This window comes from Euleptes europaea, chromosome 5 (genome assembly GCF_029931775.1).
Source record: "Euleptes europaea isolate rEulEur1 chromosome 5, rEulEur1.hap1, whole genome shotgun sequence".
NCBI classification, from domain to species: domain Eukaryota; kingdom Metazoa; phylum Chordata; class Lepidosauria; order Squamata; family Sphaerodactylidae; genus Euleptes; species Euleptes europaea.
The window spans coordinates 58,136,096-58,159,494 of NC_079316.1; the positions used below are offsets into that span (position 1 = coordinate 58,136,096).

A 23,399-nucleotide genomic window follows, 5' to 3' on the forward strand; every position below is an offset into this window, starting at 1 on the left:
CAACAGAGGAGGGATATGATGGCTGTATCCAGCCCCTGATAATAGCTTGGCTGCTGAACTTTGGACCAACTAAGTTTCCATACAGTTACCAAAGGCAGCACAATAAAAAACCCATTATAGTAATCTAGCATGGATTATGACAGCCACATCATAGCTGGCATAGCAACCAAAGCTGATAACAGGTTCTGCCATAGAGGAGACCTGAGCTCCCAGCTCCAATGACAATTTGATCAAAGTTCACACTATGGTTCAGTTTCCCTGCAATGATACACTTTCTTGCAAGAGGCATTCCTGGCTGGTAAACCAGGGATTGATTTGCCCCAGTCCAATGTGAATAAAACATCAGGCCAGATAGGCTACAAGACAAAAGCTGCCATCCAATGGGAAGGCTGGAAGGAGAAGCTTTATTGTTGTTTCTCCTTCATGAGGCAGCTTTTGCTGCCTGTTGCCAACCCACCCACCTTCCCTTTAATATCATGGGATTAGCTGGTCACCGTTGGGGCCAAACAGGAATTTTTGGGCTTCTTCCCTTATTGGCTTTGGGGGAGATTTTGTTGCCTGCTTTGTTATGTTCAGGTTGGGCAGTTATTAATAGCTTAACTAGGCCTGTTAACAGTCCTTAACAGTCCTTAACTAGGACTGTTTAGGCCATTACTAGTTTGACAGGGATAGGGCAGGTTGCTTATGGATAGGTAGGGAGCAGCGGTGAGCAGCCTGAACCATCGGGCATGATGGAGGATGGGTTCCAAACAGACCATCACTTGCTTTATGGCAGGATGGGGCATGTGAAGCACCTTTGGTGCTCAGCAACATCTTTCCAAATCTGGTAGTGGCTTCATGGCGCATCGGGAAAGGGGGCTGGGGCTGGGCACCTCTTCGCACAGCATGTGCGGGCAATGACAAACGAGGTCGGCAGCAGCTGCTGGCCAAGTCTGGAGCCAGGGTGGATTTGCCAAACCAAAAGGCAGCCATGGCTAGGCTGCCTAGCGCAGCCCGCCCTCAATTAGAATTTATTACAGTTGATTGATGACATAGATCAGCTGTTTTAAATAAACTAGTTAAATCCATGCTGCGGTCTTGTGTCCTTATTGAATATTGGGGCAACAGCCCTCTCTGGTTTCCCTGGAACTTGCAAACTCAAACATCCCATGAAGACTTGCACATGAAACAGTGTCCAAGACTTCATTTTGCATCATATGTAGAATATGCATTATTTGGCTAACAAAATCCAGATAATGCTTTGATAAAAAGCTTAGACACGATTTTGCAATCAATAACAGCAGTTTAGCAGCTGCATACTGATTCCTGTATTTTGGCAATGAGAATGTCATTTTGATTATAATGCTTTAATTTGTGCATCACCTGTGCCATCTGCATGATTAATGTGGTGCACACCCTTCATCTACCACACAGAAATCCTGGGTTTCCATGTTAACACCCATTTTCACAGAGCCCCTGTTTGTGTACTGTCCCTAAATCAAAAGGGGGAGGCAGAAACTACATATACAGAACTCTGGCATGATATGGCATTTATGTGGAAGGACCCAACTCATACATTTCATTTCTGCATGGTGAAAGAAGAACACGCTGACCTGCCATCCCACAAATAACCAAGGTAATGAATGAACTTAGGCTATGAGTTTGGAGAATGGGAATGGTTTGGCACATCACGACAGGAGTTTGGATGGTACAGAAAGGTCTTTTCAAGCCCTCACATAAACATGTATTCTCAAATTTTGCCCCAATGAAGCAAGACAGGATGGTAATCAAACATTATGAAATCATACTTGCTGCCAACCAAGCAACCAAACTGAGTGATCACATTTTTTTTTCCTTTTTAAGTCTTTGTATAAAATAAAAGCCTGCTGCTAGGGTGATAATACTATGCATGCTGCAGCAGCAAAGCACAAGGAATACGGGTAAATAAATGTTTTAATAACACATGTGTCATTGAGTAATCCATTTACTACTTGATTAAATACAATTTGGTTTCTAGGCAGTTGCTAGGAAATATTGTCCTTAGGGCTGGGTAGACCAGCGCCACTAGAAGAATCATTCCTGGAACACCATTGCCCCCTGGTAGTAAGATATGGGCAATGCACACAAATCTAATCTCACTGCAGCTCTGACTCCTTCGCTAGCTGTTTTCTTACTTACTCATTTTTCCAAGTATCATTCAGAGATTATCTGTTTTCAGTCCTCAAATATATACAGTGATTTTGGTGACATAGTAGAAAATAACTGAAACCTTTGATTCATGTCAGCTCTCAACAAATTGCCATCTTTGAATAAATACAGATTTGATGTGTCTCTTGAATTTTACAGTATTTTAACTATGTTTAATTTGTCAGATGTTCTCATGGCTTTTTAAAAAATCATCCTGTCTGAGACTAGGCTTGCTGTTTTCTACTCTTTTAACCAAACTAAAGAAAAACACATGGGGATTGATCTGACTTTGATGATATCAGATCCATCCCACTGGGATCAGGTTTCTAAAGGTTGCCTGCTGAATCATGTGCAAAGAGTAGCAACTAAGAACAGGGAAATGTGGGGTATCCTCTTCCCTGCAGAGCTCAAAGCAAGATGAATAGTTATAGAATCTTGACATTCCTACTGGTTTCTCTCAAGGATCTGATAGATCCTACCATTATGATTTTAGAGATTCCAGAATGCACAGGATAATTTATACACACAGAGACAAACAGGGGACCTGCAAAGACTTGGGGAGGGCATCTCATTTTCCCTCCCCCACTTCTCATTCTCTTCTTTGAAAACTCCCATAGGGGTATTCTTCACGGTGGATTTTGCTTCCGTTTCGAATCGGAGCAAATAATAAACTGATTTAAATAGCTTTTTCATGGCAGTGCAGATTCTCCCCCCATCCCAATTTTTCACGGGAGAAACAGCGCACTTCTCTGCGCTGCTTACGTCTGCTGCCGCTCATGACTCACCGCTCCAAATCCGCCTAATCCCGCCCACTCTTCCCATGATCCTGTGTGTGTGTGTTTGGGGGGGGGCATCCCGAGAGCAGCAAATCCAAGCCAAAACTCCCGTCACCCTTCTGAAGAGGGGCAGCCAGTCTGCTCTGGGTCTCCCTCCAGCCGGTGTGATCCTATGTGTGTGTGTGTGTGGGGGGACCATGAGAGCAGCAAATCCAAGCCAAAACTCCCATCACCCTTCTCAAGAGGGGCAGCCAGTCTGCTCTGGGTCTCCCTCCAGCCGGTGCGATCCTATGTGTGTGTGTGTTGGGGAGGGGCATCCTGAGAGCGGCAAATCCAAGCCAAAACCCCATCACCCTTCTGAAGAGGGGCAGCCAGTCTGCTTTGGGTCTCCCTCCTGCCGGTGTGATGCTGTTAGAGTGGCAACTCCCCCAGCCAATCACCGTTCTTGGGGGAGGAGAAAGGAGACGTCCCGGGGAGCGAAGCAAACATTTCTTCATGGGCATCCGAGCAACAAAATGCTCTTTTACTGGAAAGTACGGCTCAGAAGTGGTTTGGATTGCCTCTCTTTTAAACTGGCTTATTTTGCTCAGTGGGGGAAAACACGGCTCTGCAGTGAATAACCAAAATTTGCCTCCGACGCAAAACAGCGTCGAAACAGCACCAAATCTCCATGAAGAATACCCCATAGTGTCTATCCTTTTCCTGCTTCTTTCTCATCTTCTCACCCACCAGCCAACCTACCTTTATCTGTCCCCCCTGGTCTTTCCCTCCTTCATTCCCTCTGGCAGCTTCTATCGGGAAAACTATGGCTGAGCTGTGCAGTTCTGGCCACCATGCCCAGCTGCGAAATGGAAAACTCACAGGGACTTGCAGGGGGTACCTCATTTTCCCCTGTATCACCCTTCCCACACAACTTCCTCTTTTCCTCCTGCTTGTAGCCCCCATAGTCTCACTTTCCCCTTCTTCTTGTCCTCCAACCAAATGACCTTTTGTCTCCAGACTCTGGAGGCCAGGTCTTCCACCCATTGAGATTGTGGCCCTTTAAAGTTTAAAAGGCCCGTGCACCATGGATCAGCTGGAGGCTGGGGCAGTCTTCCACTTTCCCCCTCCCTCCCACTGCTACCTCTAGGGGGAAGGCACTGAAAATTATAATTTTCTTTTAGCTCAGAAAAGGCATGATTATTGTTTCCTTTAAATTGGGAGTATTGTTCTGTTATTTATAAGCATGCACATTCTGCCCAACACAACTTTCTGGAAGGATAATATATTCCCAAAATTTAATGATAATGATAACCATACCATTTCTAATATGGGATTACAATGATAATTTTTTGAAGAACACCCCCCCCCAGCAATCTATTATTGCTAATGGCATAACTTAGAATTTTTAAGTACTGGCTACTCAACCTTTTCTCCTGTACTCTTTCAAGATAGATCTCCTCCATCAAGACTGATCTGCTTTCTATCTCCGGAACTTTATTCTAAGTGCCTCTCATCAAAATATTCTTTAGTCTTTCTCCAGTCCCTTGCTGAGATATCTTCTGTTTCCCAGCTTTTCCTGCCCTTTTAAATTTCCCACCAGAAGGCCAAGAAGTACCACAAATAAGCTCCTGAGCTGTAGCACACATGAGAGACGCCTCTCTCAAGTCAAATAATGGCTGACCACCTGGTCATTTGGCAGATGCCCAGCAAAGGGTAAGAGGAGCCAGGCGACATTCACTTGGGCTGTTCGTATGCCCCAGTAGCTTCCGCTAGTTCCATCCCACACATCTGTGCTGATTAAAGGCAGGAGCTGTTCATTTTACAGTGATGAAAATTAGAAGAAAAAAAACCTTTCCTGAAATAAAGTGATGGTGTTAGTGCTTTCAGAGCTGTTGGAGACACAACCAGGATATTAGTGATATCCTTGCTACAGCTGTCCTTTCAGCTAGGGCTGTTGAAAATAAAAAAATTCAGTATAGTTCGGATTCGGCCGAATTCGGCCCATCTGGATTCGGTACACGCCGAAGTCCGAACTCCCCCGATTCGGATCCGTTAAATTCGGCGAGAAATTAAAGTTCGGCAAAATATTCGGCCAAATATTGCCATTTAAATTTTAAACAATCACTCTTGGCCTCCCGCGGCTGCAGGGGGGGGGTTAGAGCTCGACGTTCAAAACTTTCATCATTGCTTCTTGTGACCCTTATTGAAAGGACCGCCAATTTTGGTGACGATGGGGTCCTAGGGAGGCGAGATATGGATCCCGGAAGCCCTCCCCCAATTGCCCATCGCAAAGCATAGACCGTCCGTGACTCGGCTCGGCTGCATTTGCACATTCAAGCAAATGATGCAATGCAATACATTGGACTGAGAGAGCCCACGCAATTCACAAACTGCATGCCGGGGTGAAGCGCGAAATATAAGCATTGCACCCATGGCAGCTCCGCGGGCTGGAGGAAGTAATTAATTGACCACCCAACTCTCTTACAAAAAGTGGCTGGAGGAAGGGAAAGACATACCCCCCCTTCTTTTTCTCAGAGAGTCTTTTCCTGTGTAATGTATATCTTCCACTTTGAGGTGTGGCTGCCCAGCGGCTTTGGCAATCCCCGGTTGCAAAGATTAGAGGGCACCCAAGCACCGGGGGGTGGGGGGTGGGATGGGAACGCAGGAGCCCCGGCGGCGAGAGGGTCCTCCTCGCACCTCCGCACGGAGACCGCTCGCCCTTCTCAAGCCAACCTGGGGGGGGGAGGCTAGGCCGGACCGTGGAACCCCAAGCAAAGCAACCACCCGCACAACACAAACACCACAAAACACCCTCAAACCAGTTCCAACTGATGAACTCGGGTGGATCTCTCAACCGCAACAATTCTGCTGGCTGGAATCGCTGGATCTCTCGCCACCAAATGGAAGACAGTGGGGAAGGGAGGGATGGGCGGGCGTTTTAAATTTTCTCTTGGCCAGTTCAAAACTTCAAATCAATGCTCTTATTGGCCATGAGAAGAATCTGCTGGGCTACCATTGGCCGCGGGAGAAAGCAGATTGCCAACGGGCGGATCAGCTCCTGCGCATGCATCTCTGCCGAACCACTGAATTCGCCGAATTTACTTGCCGAACTCGCCGAACATGAAGACTTCGGCCTCCCGGATTTCTCCCATTTTGGAGTTTGGATCCGTCCGAACAGAAAAGCGCCGAATCGAGGAAAATTCGGTTGATTTTCAGTTTGGGCCGAACCGAATCGACAGCCCTACTTTCAGCCATATTTTGCAAGCTCTACTTACCAGTCAAAATCCGCCTCTGTACAAACACATGGTTCAGATGTCATAGCTCCAGCATATTTTCCCTGCATGCATTTCTTTTCTGACTTACGCTTCTTATAGATCCTTTTTGCTCCCATGATACATGCTTCTCCCTAAATTGGAGGGAAAACATTCTTTTGACATAGCACAATGATCAGGTATAACCCTAGGTTATAAATATATATATACATCTTGGCCTCTGTTTGCTTAATCATAGGGTCAACAAGGAATTTCATTTATTTCAGAAAATAATGACTAGTCTTTTCTTTACTCTGTAAAGAACACAGTTGAGAAATGCAAAACATCCCATGGTGGTACATGTGTCTGAATGACTTGTAACTGAAAGTATCAGATAAACCCTGATTTCATACTTTATGTTACTAGTCAGCTGTTCCTTTAAGATTCGCCTTAAGGGCTCACTGGAAGCAAGTTAATTTGCATAGATCAGAACTCTATTATGGAAGGAAATTCATTTAATTCTGAACCAAAACATTAGAATCAACAGCCCTTTATCTTCAATCAGAAAATTAGGACCTGATCAAGGTCTCAGATTTGTTACCTGGCTATGAAGCTGCCAGGGTCGGTAGTCATCATCAGCACACCTTCTGTCAAAAATTGACTTGTAATCTACTTTCACTAGTTGCCACTCAGAGCGATGGCTGAAGTGTCCAAAAACTCTGCAAAATACAGAAAGAGGGATTTGGGAGATTCCATTGGTTTAAGTCAACATAACTTGAAGAGACTATCAAACATTGACATTTAGGAAGCCAGAATTAGTGTGCTCTGAAGTAGCGCACACACACACACTTAATAGTGCCGAGATGACAACTGGATGTCAGATTGTACCACATCATGAGAAACTGATTATGATAACTAATGTGGATAGTATGGCATACTACAGGTATTTTGTGACCTTTGAAAACAGGAAATATCCTATAACTCATGTCGCAAAACATTTGCATGTTGTTGCGTTAACAAAAATTTTATTTAACACATGAAGCTGCTTTATACTGAATCAGACCCTTGACCCATCATAGTCAGTATTGTCTACTCAGACCAGCAGCGGCTCTCCGGGTCTCAGGCAGAGGTCTTTCACATCACCTGATTGCCTAGTCCCTTTATCTGGAAATGCCAGGGATTGAACCTGGGATCTTCTGCATGCCAAGCAGATGCTCTACCACTGAGCCACGCCCCCTCAATTAATTAATCATCTTGCCCAGAGGAAAACCTGCTGGAGGAAAGGGGACACAAGTCCCAACAATGTGTGACCACCACCAAATTGGTGAGGATAAGAGAAACTAGGGGGCTAAAAACTGGTTGGAGGGGGGCTCAGCCCACAGATGAAAGCCTTTTACCTCGGGGTAAAAGAAGATGCAGAAAGAGAGAAGTAGGGCATAAAAGTTAGCACTGTTCTTGAGAAAACATAGTGCTGCAAAAGTTAAAGGATGTGGGATGAGATCACCTCTCAAGGACAAGTCATAATACCCTCATAACTGCCTCTAAGTGTGGTGACATGCCTGCAACACCCAGAGAGAAGGGATATAAAGATCAGGGCTGTGAAACACAGGGTAGACATCTCCCCTGCTAGATTTCTCCTGACTGGTCAGTTTTATTCCCAAATTTGCAAAGCGCTGGGGCAGGAAGACATATATATTGGGGGATTAATTTACAATACATTGCATTCAATAAAAGCTGCAGCTTTATTTTTCTGAATGCTGGTTCTCTGGTCTCTTTCTCTCTGCTGGTTAATATGAGACCTGATATTAGGGACCTTGTTTTAAATTACTGGGATTTTGAGGGAAGGCTTGATCACCCTTCTTTTGATTCCTGACACCCCAGAAATTATTTCAACAGTGGAAGCTCCTGGTTTCCTTCCCAACATCTGCTCCATCACCTTGTTAGCACCTGCTCCCCCCCACCTGCCTATCTGCCTCACCATCGTCCTCATCCTGCATGGCGGGGGGATGAACCACAATGCCTACTCCTGTCCCCCCCTTTCTCCAGCTAAGGGAGCAAGCCACAAATTCTTTTTCTTGTCTGCCTGCAACTTTGCGTGTGTGTGGCAGCAGTATGTGTGTGGTGGCAGCAGTAACTTCTTTTACCTTGAGAGGGAAGAGCCTGTATTCGTCTCCACCACACCACAGGGAAGGAGATACTATGGGCAATGAGATGGGCAGAAAGGCAAGCAAAGCCTATAAAAACTGAGGGGGTGGAAAGAGAAAGTTTGTTCACCATTTCCAGTGACAAAGGTCTTTGTGTTGATTATGCATACTGTTTCCGACCGTCCGAGGTCACCTTGCTCTCCCCTTGTGTTTCCCCGCATTTTGTCTACATTTTCAGATACCTGTTTTATCTCAAATTTGAAAACATGAGGAAACGCAGGGGGAGAGCAAGGCAGCCTCTGATGGTCAGAAATGGCACGCATAATCAGCACAAAGACCTGAAGTAATTGGAGGGGTGATGGCGAGGGAAACAGCTATGCATAAAAGACCAAAGCTGCCCTCCTCCGCCTTCTCTCAGTCCTCAACAAAGCGCCAGCAGCTATCCCACTCACTTGTGCCCTCCTCCACTTGCCTGCACCGATGTGGCTCAGGTGGCAGCATCTTTCCCTTCTCCAGCATCTGCAGCACACCGTGAGGAGGGTAGATGCTGCCCAGCCAGCAGAGGCACACTGTGTACACAAGTGCGGACAACATTCCTTCGATTTAAAATCCCCCATCCATTTTTAAAAGGTTTCTGCAAGCATCCTCCCAATTTTTGGAACATTTTTACTTTTGGATAAATGGCCCCAATACACAGAGTTAAGTACCTGAAGATTAGGGCACCCTTCACTATTAAATACAAGGTATGATCAAATAACATCCCTTGTCCTCACTGGGCTCTGCAGCATGAGTCTCAGAATTTGGCATGCTGCAACACAAGACCTTGGCTGGCTGTATCATGGGTTAAAAGAATTAATCTACCAATTAATTAGCTTCACCCCGAGCCATGTAATCAACTATGTTTCCAGTTCTACTTCCTTGCTTCCAGCTAAGGTACATTGTGGAGTTAGGTCACTGTGGCACACTGGGGATCCCCCAAGCAATAGTGCACAGTTTGTTTAAACAAAGCTGGATGAATTAACTTGAACACTGACAGTTCATAGCAAATACTAAATAGTCATGTGTGATTTAAAAATAAGACCATTTCATTAACATATATTAGTTTAATCAACATTGAGCCAGTTCATCATTACTAAGAATCAAGCATTAGTACTAATGGGAATCTGGACTGGAATATAACAATGATGAAGAATTATTCTTCCATATTTAAAGACTACAAATATTATTGATTTCACTATGTTTATCTTATTATATATTGATATTAGAGCTTAAAGTCTTAAATCATATTGTCATAAAGTCTTAAATCATAAATGATATTAGAGCTTAAAGTCTTAAATCATATTGTAAATCTCCACTTGAAATTTTACATATATAGGTATGTCTCAATATGTTATTATGTTTATCACAACCCAATTTGGGTTATAACTGAGGTTGTGCATTAAGAAGAGAAGAAATGAAGATAAGAAGAGAAGAAAAGAAGACAAGACAAGAAATGTTGAAAATATCTGACATTATTTTAATAGGCAGTTTTTAATGTATTAGTGAGTTTGCCATAACATGAGGGTGCCATGGAAAGGGGGGGGGGGAGAAGAAGAAATTTTGAATGTATTGTATATCATTTTTTTTATCTTTTCCTAATTTTTCCCCTCCCCTTTTCTTTTTCTTACACTTCAGGAATAGGGAAGGTTTCCATGGGAATTATCTGATGCACACTATCATCTTCCTTATATCCCCTACTTACGTCATTATTAGGGTTTCCTCTCCAGGTTCTCCCAACACCCCATCGACAAAAAGTGGGATGGAAGTGAAACTGTACTTGCTCCAGGATCTTCCTTCATCAAAACTTAACCTGGCAATGACAAAAATGGTAGAGAACATTTCTTTCTTTCTTTCTTTTTTTTTTTTTTACAAACATTACGGTAAAAGAAAGAGGAAGAAAGAAGAACAAGTGGATGCTTCTGTTGCAGGTGGCAAATGGGCCCAGATTTAAGAACTGAATGAATTGTTTTAAGAAAACAGTCCAACCTGTCTTCTCACAAAAAAGTTCAGAAATAGCAAAGTTCTGAAGAATAGGATACTTTAACAGGCAGATCCCTTAAATATCAAAACACTGACAGTGCTGACTACCTTTTGCTTTTAAGTTATATATTGATGTGAAAAAGGTCCAAGAAATGGTAAGTATTCACAAAGAACAAGAGCTCACTGAAAACAGTTCATTATAAACTAGAGGGCGAGTCTTCTAAAAAAAAATCTCATGTCATTGGAATAGTGAAATGGAATGGCAGATGAAATTCATTGTTGATAAGCACAAAATGCTGAACACTGAAAAAATAACTACAATTATCCATATGCCCTGCAGGATTCTGAAATAGTATTTCCCTCCCATTTGAGAGAAAGTACTTTGAATTGTGGTGGACTGTATCCTGAAAATATATTGCAGCCATCAAAAAGGTAATGCCAGGAATGATTGGGTGAGGAATGCAAAATGTCAAGAAATTGCAGGACTATGGTAGTAGCCCACCTTTTTAAAGGAGTCCTCCTCTACCTTTTTAAAAGTGCACAATAACATTTAAACAAAAGGCATCATCAGGTGTTAGGAATGCTTTCCGTATGACAAGGATGCTTGATGAAAATACTGCATAACTTGTTCAAAATAAGAAAAACAAATCAACCTATATTTGATGCATATGCACAGGTGTTGATAGGAGCCAATACTATGAATGAGTTTATAAAGGTTTAAGCACACTGATGGAAGACAGGAATGTCAATGATTATTAAGTAAGACAAACTGGAACCCACAAGGACTTGTGGGAGGCATCTAATCCCCCCCCACTATTTCCTCTTTCCCCTTCCTGAAAGTCCCCATAGCCTTCCCCTTTTCCTGCTTCCTTCTCTCCTTCCTGCCCAACAACCAGCCTACATTTATCTACCTCTCTGTCTTCAGCTTTCCCTCCCCCCCACCAGGCACTCCCTACATAGAGGACCAGTGTTGTGTAGTGGATAAGTGTGGGGTGTAGTGGTTAAGAGCAGCAGACTCTGATCTGGAGAACTGGGTTTGATTCCCCATTCCTCCACATGAAGCCTGCTGGGTGACCTTGGGCCACTCACTGTTCTCTTACAACTCTGTCAGCCCCACCCACCTCAAAAGATGCCTGTTGTGGGGAGAGGAAGGGAATGTTTGATTATAAGCCACTTTGAGACTCCTTAAGGTAGAGAAAAGCAGGATATAAAAACCAACTCTTCTTCTTCAATGGAAAAAAAATATAGCCCAGTTCTGCAGTGCTGGCCAGTGGGCCAGGCCCACTTGGCTGAGAAGGAGAGAATGAGGTAAGGAAAGGGAGAATATATGTGGGTTGCCAAGAAGAGGGAAAGAGGAAATAGTGCAGGGAGATTTATACAGGGAAAAGTGAGGTCCTCCCACCAAAGTCCTTGAGGGTTCCCTGAAGAGGGACCTGGCAACCCTAGGGACTGAACAAAAATAGCATAACAGGCCTAAAATCACTTAATAGAATGGAGAGAGCATGTCATTTTATTGCACTAGTGGCTGCAAGTGTATGAACGTGAAGCACTTAGCACGTGTTACATGCTGTGCAGCTGTGACTATTTTTGTGTATAGAATAAATTTGGAAACTGAGTGTCAAACTGAAAGCATAACCAACGGTCCCAATGGATTTTATTTTATTTTTTAATTCAAGAGTCCACATTCCCAGACAGAGTAAAATGCGCAGCAGCTCTGTTAATTTTAACCCAAGTGTCAATATGGCCACTGAAGGCATCTTATGTGCAAAATATGAAGCCTTGCTTTAGTGTGACCTGGAGAGAAAGCATGCAAGTTTCTTAATTGGCATACCCTGGCATTTAGTTAAAAATATTCCATCATGATGGACTCTATGACTAATGAGATCAGAGAAGTCACAGTAATTACCAGAGATGTCTGATAGGCAGAGATGTATGTTTCATGGCAACCAAAACCCCACCTTGATCCAGATAAAGAACGCTGTGTTCCTCTTCAAAGATCTGGAAAAAATACAGAAAAACACACGGTTCATTAATGTGAGTCACAGTTCTGTAATCAGTTTGAAAGGGTTTGTTTTGCAGGAGGTATTGGAATTTAAAGCAGGAACCAATCTTGTCATCATACTTCCATTGTCATCCAAAATCTGTCACACTACCCCACCCAGCAAGAATATTCTTGGATAGGAGAATCATCATAGTCTCATTTCATTGATTATGGATGTTTACTAGAGGCAACAAACCCTTCAGTTTGCAGATACGAGCTGAGCAAACACTGAAAAATATTAATTTCCTGGAATGCTACTTCAGATATTAAAGAAATTATCTTTCACTGCCTGTCCATTCAGCGAAACTTAGCAATTCTGCATGGTAAAAATATATCTAAAGATTTAATGTTCTGTCCATCCTCCCCCACAAATGTGAGTGGGCCATTCACCAAACTGAATCACTGTGGTGAAAAGTGGGTTTAGTACATCAATGCATCATCCAACCTACTTTTATCATCTCTGCTTAGCTGTGGCTTTCCAACCCAAGAGCAAGTACAAAGTAAACATGTTTGCCCTGACCTGGACAGCCTGATCTCATCAGATCTCAGAAGCTAAGTAGGGTCAGCCCTGGTCAGTATTAGGATGGTACACTACCAAGGAATAACAGCGTTGTGATGTGGAGGCAGGAAATGGCGAACCACATCTGAACGTCTCTTGCCTTGAAAACCCCACGGGGTCATAGGGTTGCCAGGTCCCTCTTTGCCACCAGTGGGAGGTTTTTGGGGCAGGGCTTGAGTAGGGTGGGGTTTGGAGAGGGGAGGGACTTCAAGGTCATAGAGTCCAATTGGCAAAGCAGCCATTTTCTCCAGGTGAACTGATCTCTACCGTCTGGAGATCAGTTGTAATAGCAGGAAATCTCCAGCTAGTATCTGGAGATTGGCAGCCCTAGGGGATCACCATAAGTCAGCTATGACTTGATGGCAAAAAAATGCATTTTTCATTACATACATGAGTGCACATGGCTTTTCATAAATTTTCTCCAGGTGAACTGATCTCTACCGTCCGGAGATCAGTTGTAATAGCAGGAAATCTCCAGCTAGTATCTGGAGATTGGCAACCCTAGGGGATCACCATAAGTCAGCTATGACTTGATAGCAAAAAATGCATTTTTCATTACATACATGAGTGTACATGGCTTGTCATAAATTTAAGTGTTGGCAGTGCAGGAAAAAAATGCAACATGTGAAATGGCCCTATCTCAGTAACCTCAAGGCACATGAAACAAGGCAGAAACAACACTTAGAGAACACAAATTTACAAAAAGCCTTGCTTAGCTCTGGCTGCTTTTCCTTTGTCACATTTTATACCTTCAAAAGAGGCTGTGCTGAACAAGGTGTTGAAGAAACAGTGTAAGCCCCTTCCCTACACTATTGCAAATAACAGAGACAGGCCTTCTGGATGAATGTGGTTTGTGTAGAAACTCAGTCCATGTGACTCTTTAAAAAAAATGGGATGAGACTGCACAAAACAAGCAGATGTGGGACTGGCCATGTGTGGCTTGGCTCACTCAGGAGGATATTTGTGGCCCCCACCTTGTGGAACTGCCTGCCCGAGAAGGTCAGGAAGGCTTCCACTCTCGTGGTTTTCTGCAAACTATGCAAAACTGGAGCATTCAAGAGGGCTTTTCTATTCAGGCAATAGACTTGCACTGTACTAAATGATTCACAGAGTTACTTAGAAAAATTATTAGGGACTATGGTCTATACTACTGTGTATAGGTTATTGAAACTAGGATCCTACTGTGGTTTTTTGAATCATTTAATGTCTACAAAGGAAGCCACGGCTCTCAGTTTGCAAGGCTGTTAACGATAGGACGTTTTGGAGGACATTGATTCATAGGGTTGCCATCAGAAGCAGCATGTCATGTTAATACTTATGCTTTGCTTCAGTTCTGTTTTTTGACTTCTGGTTGGTTCTACAACCTTAATACTATTGCATTTGTTTATTGAATGCCCCATCCATCGATTGTATTGACCCACTCTGCTTAATTAGCCTTGAGTCCAAGTGAGAAAGAAGGACTATAAATAATGGAAATAAATAAATAAATCTATGTTGTAGAAATGGAAGGGTTTGTGCCATTCTTCTACTTTGACCTTGATGACAGGACCCGGTCAATGTACGAACAGGGGCTTATCATTGAAACTCTGAGGTTATATAGTACCGTATATACTCGCGTATAAGCCGAGTTTTTCAGCCCCAAAAAAGGGCTGAAAAAGCCAAACTCGGCTTATACGCGGGACAATACGGTAGGGGAGGGGAGGGAGGAGGAAGGAGGGAGGGGGGAACTTACCGCCGCCGCCTTTTCCTGGCCAGGAGCAGCCCCCAGAGGCCCCCTGCGGCCGCAGGGAGGCCCCTCAGCCGCCCCCGCCGCCTTTTCCCGGCTGGGAGCGGCCTCCAGAGGCCCCCTGCGGCCGCAGGGAGGCTGCGCCACCGGGCCCGCGCCACTTCCCGCCGCCAGGAGTGGCCTGGGGGGGCCTCCTGCAGCTGCAGGAAGGCCGCCCCCGCCGGATCTGCCGCTTCCCGCCGCCAGGAGCCCGGTCAGGTAAGCCTGCGGGGGGGGGGAGGGGTTATAAGCCGACCCTCGGCTTATACGCAGGTGCCTAATTTTCCCCCATTTTTGGGGAGAAATTAGGCACCTCGGCTTATACGCGGGTCGGCTTATACACGGGTATATACGGTAGTCATACAGAAGCCTGCAGGTAGAGTTTTTTATTTTTATGTTTCCTATTGTACAGTAGCTTCCTTTTTTAAGTGCCTGGAGTACAAATACACTGGAGTGCATATACAATGTAACTAGCTTCCTTGCTACCTAGATCTTTATGACCATACCTACAATGCTTTCTGCAGAAACTGAGACAAGCTGCAGTTCGATACAGGAAGAACTCAGAAGCAGTTCCATTTGCAGTTCTTAGAAAACTGACCAGCTTGGGTCTTCTAAACAGAAAAGGAAGACATACTGGGTGTCAAGGCTTAAGCAGAGGTTAGTTGCAATCTAACTTGTTTCTTGAAAGAAGTGGTTGACACCATCTCTGTGGTCGTTCCTGTATTGTGCCAGGAAAGCTTCCCGGCTTCAGCCCATATTTTACCATGTCTCATAACATGCAGGCAACATCTGCCTGAGAGATGCTCTGCTTAAATGCCATGTAAATATGCTGTAAAGCTGAACCCTGTGGGTCAAGTCATTGAAAAATCTACAGAGGCAATAGTAACCAAATCACTCCATGCACATGCAAAGAGAGTATAAGATACTGAGAGCTTCACTGCCTTCATATTCACTACAAGCACTTCAGTTTATCAAGCAGCGTTGACTATCGTACTTGAACTTTTGTACTCCTTTAACAAAGGAGATGAAGTGAAAAAAGAACAAGAGTATAAACTTCTCTTGATATGCTTGAGAGCCAGCATTGTGCAGTGGTTAAAAGTGGTGGACTTTAATCTGCTGAACCAGGTTGGTTTCCCCACTCCTCCACATGAAGCCTGCTGGGTGACCTTGGGCTAGTCACAGTTCTCTCAGAACTCTCTCAGCCCCACCTATCTCACAAGGTATCTGTTGTGAGGGAGGGATGGGAGGGCGACTGTAAGCCACTTTGAGACTCCTTAGAGAAAAGAGGGGTATAAAAACCAGCTCTTCTTCTACTCTTCTTCTAACTAGGAGCATACAATCACTCTTTTATTTTTGTTCCATTTTGTGTTGCATTATGCATTTTTAATCCAATTCCTTATTATATGTGTTTATTTTCATTCCTCTTTGTATCCATTGGTATATCTTGGGGACTATATTTCCCAGGATACAGAAATGAACAAAGACTGTGGAAACAGTGCCTGGTTCACTAGAAGGGGTGGGGGAGAGAGATACTCTACCCACCTGCCCTTTACCTGCCCAGCTACCTCTTAAAAAGGTAAAGGTCCTCTGTGCAAGCACCAGGTCATTCCTGACCCATGGGGTGACGTCACATCCTGACGTTTCCTAGGCAGATTTTTTATATGGTGTGGTTTGCCAGTGCCTTCCCCAGTCATCTTCCGTTTGCCCGCAGCAAGCTGGGTACTCATTTTACCGACCTCGGAAGGATGGAAGGCTAAGTCAACCTTGAGCTGGCTACCTGAAACCGACTTCTGTCGGGATCGAACTCAGGTCATGAGCAGAGCTTGGACTGCAGTACTGCAGCTTACCACTCTGTACCACGGGGCTCCTAGCTACTCTTACAGCAGCAAAAACAGGAACAGGAGCTGCTGCAGCAAAGTAGAAGTTGTTGAGGGGTCAGGAAGAAAGAAGGGAGTTAGAAGGAAGAGGAAGGAAGGAAAAATAACCCTAACAATGATATTTTTCGGTTCTTGTATGTTATCCGGGCTGTGTGACCGTGGTCTTGGTATTTTCTTTCCTGATGTTTCACCAGCAGCTGTGGCAGGCATCTTCAGAGGAGTAACACTGAAGGACAGTGATACAATGATATTTTCCCTTTCACTGGTATTCTCCATCTTTTTGTTGCCCAAGTGAATGGAAAAAATGGCCTTTTGGGTGGGTTTTCTTCCCCCACTTCTTCCGCAGCAATGAAAGCACATCCCTAATACTAGTCTCTGTAATGTTTGTTTGCATGCATGTTTTAGAAATAGAACCTACTCTTTTCCTTTCCCATATGCTTTGCCCACCACAGATAATAGTTTCAAGAGGGTTGTTAGTTTTTGCATGACACAGCCATAGATGTATTCAGTTATCAACCTTGCAGTGAATTATGTAATGAAAACAGTGACCCTCAGCATTTTATGCATGGTAGGCAATATATCCATTAGCCTTACACCCCCTTTTTTGCTTTGTTAATTCTACTTATGCGTGTACTTGATTCCACTTTATGAGGACAGTAAACAGATGTTAATTAAATGCCAACCACTTACTAAAACATATTTACTTCTATGTAGCTACCTTGTGCTGTCCATCTTATTATTTGATTGCCAAAGCTCATTAAATGCTTGTACTCAAAGTAATGGATATGCAATTAATTTACAGAAAAAGAAGGGTGGGGTAGGGAAAATACTTGTTTGGAAATCATCATTTCTAGTTTGTGTGAAATGAACTGAAGCTTTATTTTCCCTGTGAGTGATGTTAAAAATAGCAGATGCTTTTTAAGCTGCAACAGACCAACAACTGCAGCAGACTCTGAAACTATTGACATATGTGTGAATTCTTCAGTAGAGTAAATATTTGTGCATCGAACCCATTGTTATTTTTATCATACTTAATTTTTAAACTCTATTTTGTGTCAATGTCATGGACTAGATGTGAAGAAGACAGATATGAAGAAGATGAGGAAGTGGTACAGGCCAACTTAGGCTTATTTGATGCCTAGGGTTGCCAACCTCCAGGTACTCTTTATGCTGAAGAAATAGGAATGTTTGTATGTGCTTGTCAATATTATTGTATAATACAGTCTGTTGCTTAGCTATACTTTGTATGGTTGATCTGTGTTACATTTGGAGTAGCTACATTTATACACAGAGGTGTCTCTTTTGGCTTACTAACCTCCAGGTACTAGCTGGAGATCTACTGCTATTACAACTGATCTCCAGCTGATAGAGATACGTTTGCCTGGAGAAAATGGCCGCTTTGGCAATTGGACTCTATGGCACTGAAGTCCCTCCCCACCCCAAGTCCCACCCTCCTCAGGCTCTACCCCAAAAACCTCCCTCTGGTGGCGAAGAGGGACCTGGCAACCCTATTGATGCCTCTTCTCGTTTTATTTATTTATTTACAGAATTTTTATGCTACTTCTCCAGAACTAAACCAGCAGAACTAAACAAAGAGTGATACTTAGGGACAATTAAATGTAATGGTTTTGATTCAGTGCAGGTTTATCTATTTCCAGATGCAGATCAAGCCAAAATGCCTCCCAATAAGCATTGCTTTGGAGAATAAGGGACCCCCAGGAACAGCGTTTTAGGGATGTTTCAGGCTAATATGGGATGGGGGAAGCAATCAAGTCACAGGTGACTTTATTCTCTCTGTGCTGGATCCAAGCCAATGGAAAAAGCAATGTTACACTTGAATACAAATTCTGTGTGTTTTGGACTAGGATTAGGGAGATATTGTGCTGCTTTATGCTACCTGTAATACTTTGGAGTGATTTGAAATAGACCTTAGGATGGTACTGGAATATCAGTGTTTTCTGGAGGTTTTCTGAAGTGAGGCTACTATATCTTTTATTATAAGTTAATAAGGAAATTTCACCATAAGTAATCACATGCAGATAATGAATGACATTATCTTGTTCTCATAAAATAATAAGAATAGGGCCAAGGATCAAGAAGCGAAACAGAAAGGCGATGAATTTAAATAGAATAGAGGTAAGGATTTCTTTAAACATTGAAGTAATCCCTCTTGTAGACTATTACTCAGGATAATAATATAACAGTATTAAAAATGAGATTATATAGATAATGACAACATTTAGAATCATATTAGACAAAGGGCAGGCTGCCCTGTACTGAAATACTAGTTATGCCTTAGAAAAAGATTTGATTTTCAGCCACAGCTCTTGCAAAATGGGACTGAAATCAATGAAAATGGTTGCTGGCAAAAACTTCCAATTCCCTGTTAGTTAGGGTTGCCAACTTCAGATTGGGGAATTCCTTGAGATTTGGTAAATGGAATCTTGGAGAGGAAGGATTTAGGAAGGGAAGGGGTTTCAGTGGGGTATAATGCCATAGAGTGTACCCTGCAAACGGAGGACTTTTATCGTTACCTAAAACAGTACAATCCCTAGCACCACCCCAAAATCAAACCATTTTTTTTCACAAGCAATTCTTATTAGCTTGTCGGTTGTTGGCCATCTAAAACACCACTAGCTACTCACTTGTCTCCAAGTGTTGCCAGCATCAGATGAAACAAACATGCTGATATCGTTGTCTGATAACTCAGTTCCAATGTTGCCTGTAAAGAGAGACAGCACCATCAAATGAAATGGCATCTTAAGACACAGGAGGAAGGGAGCTCAATCCAAAGGCAGGAATGCATTCTGCTTGTATAGGTTTAAACAATTCATGTACATGTTGAAGGCAAGTTTGAAAAAAAATTGGCCAATTTATTTAAATGATCATAGGCTCAAGATTTCTGCTCTTATGAACAGTTTAAAAAGTGTTAGGAAATTATACATGTTTTTATATAGTACTGGAACATTTCCTACCAGAGGCCACAATGATGCCTGGGGCAGTATCCCGACTAGCAATGTTTCCAGAAGTGTATGGGTTCTCTGAAACCTTCAGATGAAGATGTAGGGAGCAATAAGGCTGGAAAGGAATAACACATCATTTGGGAATATAGTATAGAAGGAAATCTATACATTTATACTGCTGTCAGCTTTAAGGTTTGGATTTTGCTATGACCTACACAGTTATCTACTTAAACAATAATTTACTGAATGACAAGTCTACCAACGGCAACTAAAAAACAAAACAAAAGGAGTAGCCAGCAGCAACAGATATATAACTGAAAAGATTATTTGTAATTTAACAGAGCCTGTTCATATGATAGTTTGTTTGAACATTTATTTATTGTTTAGATCTTGTTATCTTCTATTCTGTGTATCACTTATGATTCTTGTTATGGCCTGCGCTTCAAATATATCCATGTATCTACTAAGCAAGGTGGCTGGAAATAGGATCACACATTGAGAGGCAATATAACTCTGAGTACCAGATCTAGCACAAGCCAGAGAGAGGGGTCTCCATGCTCTGCTTTATGAACTGCCTTGGAATATCTGGGTTGTGACTGCTAGAATAATCTGAAGTGACCCAAAGGACAGTGCTTAACATTGGTTGCAATTCACCAGCAACATCTCCTTTTCAAGGCTAATTGAACCCAATAGAATTTAAGCACAATTGACTAAGAATTGCAGTCAATCTCTAATCCAACTATATGCACATAAAGCAAGCAATACATAAGAACATAAGAAAGGCCCTGCTGGATCAGACCAAGGTCCATCAAGTCCAGCAGTCTGTTCATACAGCGGCCAACCAGGTGCCTCTAGGAAGCCCGCAAACACGACAACTGCAGCAGCATTGTCCTGCCTGTGTTCTACAGCACCTAATCCTGTGCATGCTCCTCTGATCCTGGAGAGAATAGGTATACATCATGACTAGTATCCATTTTTACTAGTATTCATGAATACCCCACTCCTCCATGAACATGTCCACTCCCCAATTAAAGCCTTCCAAGTTGGCAGCCATCACACATCCTGGGGCAGGGAGTTCCACAGTTTAAGTATGCAGTAGTCATTCCAACCAGTTGTTTGTGGAAGATAGGCAACAGGAACGAAATCATACCCATGCTCCTGTCTGAACTGTTGATAGGCACATGTCTTGCTTTTTAAAGAGGCCTCTGTATATATAATTCCGCATGCCACGCATGTAGAAATCATTTTTTATCTTCCTAGAGATCTCATATGAAAACTAACTTCTGTGATTCTGTAGCCCTTCGGTGGATCAAGGGAAAATCCAAGTCCCATTAGCAAACATTCCTTTGATTTTACTAGTGTCGAATACTGATGTTTAAGAGAGATACATGAATAAAACCAAAAGAGGTATTTAGTCTGTGCATCACAGTAATACTGCATTTTAAAATATTGTCGAAGGCTTTCACGGTCAGAGTTCATCAGTTCTTGTAGGTTATCCGGGCTGTGTAACCGTGGTCTTGTTATTTTCTTTCCTGACGTTTCGCCAGCAGCTGTGGCAGGCATCTTCAGAGGAGTAACACTGAAGGACAGTGTCTCTCAGTGTCAAGTGTGTAGGAAGAGTAATATATAGTCAGAAAGGGGTTGGGTTGAGCTGAATCATTGTCCTGCAAAAAGTATCAAAGGTAATGTGCTAATCATTGTCCTGTAAGTATCAAGATAATGTGCTAATGAGGGTGTGGTATGTTAATATGGAACCATTGTATCCTGAAGTGATCAGTTAATGTGTGAAATCCAAAGCTAATCTGCATGGCTATTGTTGACTGTAGTCTTTGTTAGTCTGGAGGTTTTCAGGACAGGAAGCCAAGCCTTATTCATTCTTAAACTCTCTTCTGTTAAAGTTGTGCTGATGTTTATGAATTTCAATGGCTTCTCTGTCCAATCTGACAAAATAGTTGGTAGAATTGTCCAGTCTTTCAGTGTCTTGGAATAAGACCCTGTGTCCTGTTTGGGTCAGTCCATGTTCAGCCACTGCTGATTTCTCAGGTTGGCCAAGTCTGCAGTATCTTTCATGATCTTTTATCCTTGTTTGTATGCTGCGTTGTGTGGTCCCAATGTAAACTTGTCCACAACTGCAAGGTATACAATATACTCCTACAGAGGTGAGGGGGTCTCTTTTGTCTTTTGCTGATCGTAGCATCTGTTGTATTTTCTTGGTGGGTTTAAACACTGTTTGTAGGTTATGTTTTTTCAAATGTTTCTCCATCCTATCAGTGAAACCTTTAATAAATGGCAAGAATACCTTTCCTATGGGAGACTGTTTTTCCTGAGTTTTCTGATTTTTGTTTGGTTTAATGGCCCTTCTGATTTTATTTCTGGAATAGCATTTTAAGTTTACGTAAGTCTAGAGCCACTTTTTAAAAAAAATAAAGTTTATAGTTGAACTGTTCTTGGGATTATTCCTCAAATATAGGCATGTCTTAGTTTTTTGTAAGGCTGCTGATAAAAAAGAGAGCTGGGAACACTGATGTTTCTCCTAGGGGTGTTGAAAAACAAATTCGGTAAAATTCGGATTCGGCAAAATTCAGCCCATTTTTATTTGGGACATGCCGAAGTCCGAACCCCCCGCTTCGGGTCTGTGCAATTTGGCATGAGATCCGGAGTTCGGGGAAAAATTTGGCCGAATAAAGCCACTAAAAACACAATCGAGCCTTTCTGCCGCTCCGGGGGGCATTTTTGGGGGTAGAGGTCCCAAACCTTCAGCGTAGCTTGAGGGGACCCTTCTTGCAAGAACCCCCAAGTTTTGTAAAGATTGGGTCGGGGGGGCTGAGATATGGGCCCCGAAAGGGGTCCCCCCTCCTTAATGTGCATCTCTGACAATGGGGGGTAGAAATTAGCAGAGCTTGCTGCCCACGCCCAAAGCTCCCAGCCCCGACAAACAACTGAGCTGCGGGGAGCAAGGGCAGGGCAGGTGCGAAGAAGTTTGCAAACCATGCAAAGCAACACATTTCCAGCCATGCAAACCATGCAAAGCAACACATTTGCAACCATGCAAACCATGCAAAGCAACACATTTGCAAACATGCAAAGCAACACCTGACACCTGGGAGTTTGCAAACCATGGAAAGGGACAGAGGCAGCTAGCTATGCATAAGGAGCAGGAGGGGGTGGAATTTCCCCTTTTGCATCGGACTCAGGACCAGGCAAATGCATTCTTTAAGTCACAATTTGAAAACCAGTTTCGAGCAAGCATCAAAATAGACCTAACCGATCTTATGAATGACAGAAAACCTGAGGACACACAACTGAAGCCCCCCCCTCAAACCAGGGAGAGAGAGACTCTGGGGGCACCCCCCCAGAACAGGCAAAAGCCCCCTCGGCTTCCCCCCCACCCATAGAAACTGCTCCCTCCCCACACACACACAGACTCTGCTTCCCCCCCCCACACACACAGAGGAGAAAAAATATAGAGAAAAGCCCCCAAATGGGTCTTACTGTGGATTTCTTCTGTTCCATCAGGGGGCACACACCCCCTGCAGAACAAGCGAAAGCCCCCTTTGGCTTCCCCCCCACCCACAGAAACTGCTCCCTCCCCACACACACATAGACTCTGCTTTCCCCCACCCCCCCACACACACAGGAGAAAAATTATAGAGAAAAGCCCCAAAATGGGTCTTACTGTGGATGTCTTCTGTTCCATCTTCTTTGCACCTGCCCCGCCCTTGCTCCCCGCAGCTCAGCTGTTTGTTGGGGCTGGGAGCTTTGGGCGTGGGCAGCAAGCTCTGCTAATTGCAAACCCCCATTGTCAGAGACACACATTAAGGGTGGGGAAGAAGACCCAGCTTGGCCACCGATTGGC

General features: G+C 43.5%; 1 protein-coding gene across 1 annotated transcript in view; it reads right to left on the reverse strand.

Moving 5' to 3' along the window:
- The window catches only part of LOC130477365 (VPS10 domain-containing receptor SorCS1), a 496,720-nt gene that overhangs the window by 75,314 nt on the left and 398,007 nt on the right, over nt 1–23,399 (reverse strand). The window contains exons 11-16 of the mRNA XM_056849300.1: nt 19,556–19,658; nt 19,226–19,302; nt 12,245–12,336; nt 10,061–10,168; nt 6,777–6,894; nt 6,200–6,330 (exon numbers count right to left, since the gene is read on the reverse strand). Of these exons, the coding sequence (XP_056705278.1) occupies nt 6,200–6,330; nt 6,777–6,894; nt 10,061–10,168; nt 12,245–12,336; nt 19,226–19,302; nt 19,556–19,658 (629 nt within the window). The remainder of the gene's footprint in view (nt 1–6,199; nt 6,331–6,776; nt 6,895–10,060; nt 10,169–12,244; nt 12,337–19,225; nt 19,303–19,555; nt 19,659–23,399) is intronic.